Raw genomic sequence first — 3,236 nt, 5'->3', positions numbered from 1 at the left:
CGGTGAGAGCGAGCTCCATCAGTCAGAGTTGCTATTCCAGCACATTTCCTTCGCCATCTTCAGGGTAACGCTTTGTCAATTTTACCTGTTGGGGCCATGAGGCAATCTGACTTACAGGTAATTGCACGTTCCCCTCCTTAGATACTTAGATCCATGCAATAGTTTATCATTTTGTGAGTTTTACGAATTTAGCTATCAAACTTTTATAACGAGGTTATTTGTTCGGGCAGATATTTTTCGAAAGAAAAACAACAATAAAAATAATAAACATGGAACACGACCAAAAAATAGAATAATCCTTTCCACTATAGCCACAAGAGATCTTAGTGTAGGGCTGGTCGATAACATCGACCCCTGTACTCAACTGGTACAATTTTTATATATCCAGCAAGGATGAAAGGCAATTTTGGCCTCCGTGGAATATGAAATCAGAATGTAAGGAGCCGGAAGGAATGACACAAAGCATTTATCCAGGGTGTTAACGATTCTGCTAGTTTACCATTTCAGTAATAAGCCATTCTACTATAGGCACAAGGCCTGAAATTTTATGGGGAAGGGTTAGTCGATGAATAATGGTTTCAAATTTTGGCACAAGGCCAGCAGCAGGTTTGGTGAAGGGGTTAAGTTGACTATATTGACCCCAGTGCTCAGTTGATACTTATTTCATTGACTGCGGAAGGATGAAAGGCAAGGTCGACCTCGATGGAATTTGATCCCAGAACGTAAAGACGGACGAAATGTCGCTCAACATTTTTTGGGGCGTGCTAACGATTCTGCCAGCTCGCTGCCTTAATAATAATAATAATAATAATAATAATAATAATAATAATAATAATAATAATAATAATAATAATAATAGCAATAGCAATAGCTGCAATTAAGACACCATGTTTCGATTTCTACGTCTGTTTTTTTTTGTTTGTTTTTGTTGGGTTTTTTTTCATTCGTAATTTCTTCCACCAGCCAGTTTCTACAATTTCGTTTAAATACACATATGCGTATGCTTGTATTAGTCTTCGATCTGTCTCCCTTTCTGCTCATCAATTTCAGAGGTACTGGAAAACAAGTTGTGAGTGTTCCTCCCACTTCGTCGACCAAGCAGTAAATGAAAATGTGTGACGTGGCTAAAGATTTAAGTAGCAGATGTTGTACTTACTCGTCAAACATAGTAAATATTTCTGACGATGGTTGATGGATCGTTGTTATGATGGTACGGCCGCGAGACGCCATGTTTTTCAAGACTTGAATAAGATTTTTAGCTAAGTAAGAATCCAGACCGGAAGTGGGTTCGTCGAGAAAGATGAGAGGAGGATCTGTTAAAATCTTGAATAGAAAAAGATATAAAATAGAAAAGAAATTGAGGGCCGTGATGAACATGGGTGTGTAGATGTGAGACAGAGAGGTAAGTATGAGAGAGAGAGAGAGAGAGAGAGAGAGAGAGAGAGGAGAAAGGGAGAGTATGACAAAAACAAGGGTGAGAGAGAAGAAGTGGAAGAAAACAGGGGTTAGAGTGAAAAAGATTACAGAGAAAGAATGGCAAGAAGTAGAAAGATGAAAAGTAAAAGGGAAGAAGACAGAGAAGGAGGAAGGACGGAAGGATGATCGGACGGAAGGATGATCGGACGAAAGGATCGTGGGACGGAAGGATGATCGGACGGAAGGATGATCGGACGAAAGGATCGTCGGACGGAAGGATCATCGGACGGACAGATGGACAGATATTGAAGAGAAAATTTTATATACTGAGAAGTTCGTAAGCTGACCAAGCAATTCTCATGGAATGTGACTAAATGAGGTTCATTTTCCAACATAGTCCCCCTTGTGGTCCACACACTTCTTCCATCAGTGTTGCAGTTCTTGGAGTTCATTGGTGAAGAGGCTTTCATCCTTTTGGTCAAAAGAATGATCGGCAGCAGATATGCTGTCATAATCATTGCGACGCTAGTTTCCAGCCAAGTCTTTTTTCATGTTAAGGAACAGTTGATATTAGGAGGATAGGGATGCTGATCAGCCAGTTCAAAGTTCCAGTCACGTACAGCAGCCATTTAAAGCAAAGACTTGTGTACTGGAACATTGTCCTGATGAAGCAAGACCCCTCTCGTCAGTTTTCATGGGCGTTTGGTCTTGATAGTCTTTCATAGTTGCACAATCGCTTGGTCTTGATAGTCTTTCATAGTTGCACAATCGCTTGGTCTTGATAGTCTTTCATAGTTGCACAATCGCTTGGTCTTGATAGTCTTTCATATGTTAAAAAAATTGACAGACGACGGACGGACAGACGACGGACGGACAGGCGACCGACGGACGGACAGACGACGGACAGACAGACAGATAGATACTTAGGCGGACGGACGGACAGAGAAACAGAGAGGCAGACAGAGAAACAGAAAGTGAGAGAGGCCGTGTCTATAGAAAAATCTAAAACAGTACAAACGACAACACTTACCTCGGAAGCAAACGCCACTCTTTTTTTCTCTCCTCCTGATATTCCTTTGATTCTTTCATCACCAATCATGGTATTGGCACATTTTGTCAGGCTCAGCTGGAGCAAGAGACAAGAGATACATTGACGTAAGTGATAGTAAGAGATCGATGGTTATATATCTGCGACTGACTGTCTGTAAAGTCGATAAGCTATCAGAGGAACCATCGGCTTTGGGAGTCTCGAAAGAATGTTTTGTTTTTTTATTCTGTAACCTGAACCCAGCGTTTTGGTTGTTGTTGTTGTTGTTGTTGTTGTTGTTGTTGTTTTGCCTCAGGTCATTCTTGACCCGTATGTTGTCGGCGGCTGTAAAATCTAGTTTGAAACAGATTTAGTTGTCGCTGCTATCTCTTATCGCGATCTAGCAGAATCGTTAGCGCGTCGAACAAAAGATCAAATACCACCAAAGTCGACTTTGCCTTTCATCCTTGCAGGATTGATAAAATTAACACCAGTCTGATATTGGTGCCTACAGTCATGTCTTGTGATTATAGTACTAACGATTATTATTATTATTATTATTTTATGTTTGACTTTTGTTTTGCATTTGTACAAGCTGGATCCAAGTCTCACCCAGAGACCTCAAGAGACAACAAGTTAGAAGTTCATGTAGGTGTTATGCCTAGGGTACCATATATTTGGATTTGTACATAGTGTTGTTCTAGAGAATGTTTAAGAGACCATAAGAAAATTATGTGTTTGCTTTAAAATTTGAGATCACATAGACAGTATTTTAGGTAGGATATGGGCAGTT

At 40.3% G+C, this 3,236-nt stretch overlaps 1 protein-coding gene across 1 annotated transcript in view; it reads right to left on the bottom strand.

The window, feature by feature from the left end:
• Positions 1-860: 860 nt before the first annotated feature.
• Positions 861-3,236, bottom strand: part of LOC106869754 (protein white) — an 18,009-nt gene continuing 15,633 nt past the window's right edge. The window contains exons 6-7 of the mRNA XM_052977117.1: positions 2,447-2,542; positions 861-1,323 (exon numbers count right to left, since the gene is read on the bottom strand). Of these exons, the coding sequence (XP_052833077.1) occupies positions 1,153-1,323; positions 2,447-2,542 (267 nt within the window). The 3' untranslated portion in view covers positions 861-1,152. The remainder of the gene's footprint in view (positions 1,324-2,446; positions 2,543-3,236) is intronic.

Source organism: Octopus bimaculoides, chromosome 27 (genome assembly GCF_001194135.2).
Source record: "Octopus bimaculoides isolate UCB-OBI-ISO-001 chromosome 27, ASM119413v2, whole genome shotgun sequence".
NCBI classification, from domain to species: domain Eukaryota; kingdom Metazoa; phylum Mollusca; class Cephalopoda; order Octopoda; family Octopodidae; genus Octopus; species Octopus bimaculoides.
This window is presented reverse-complemented; position numbering and strand designations above follow the sequence as displayed.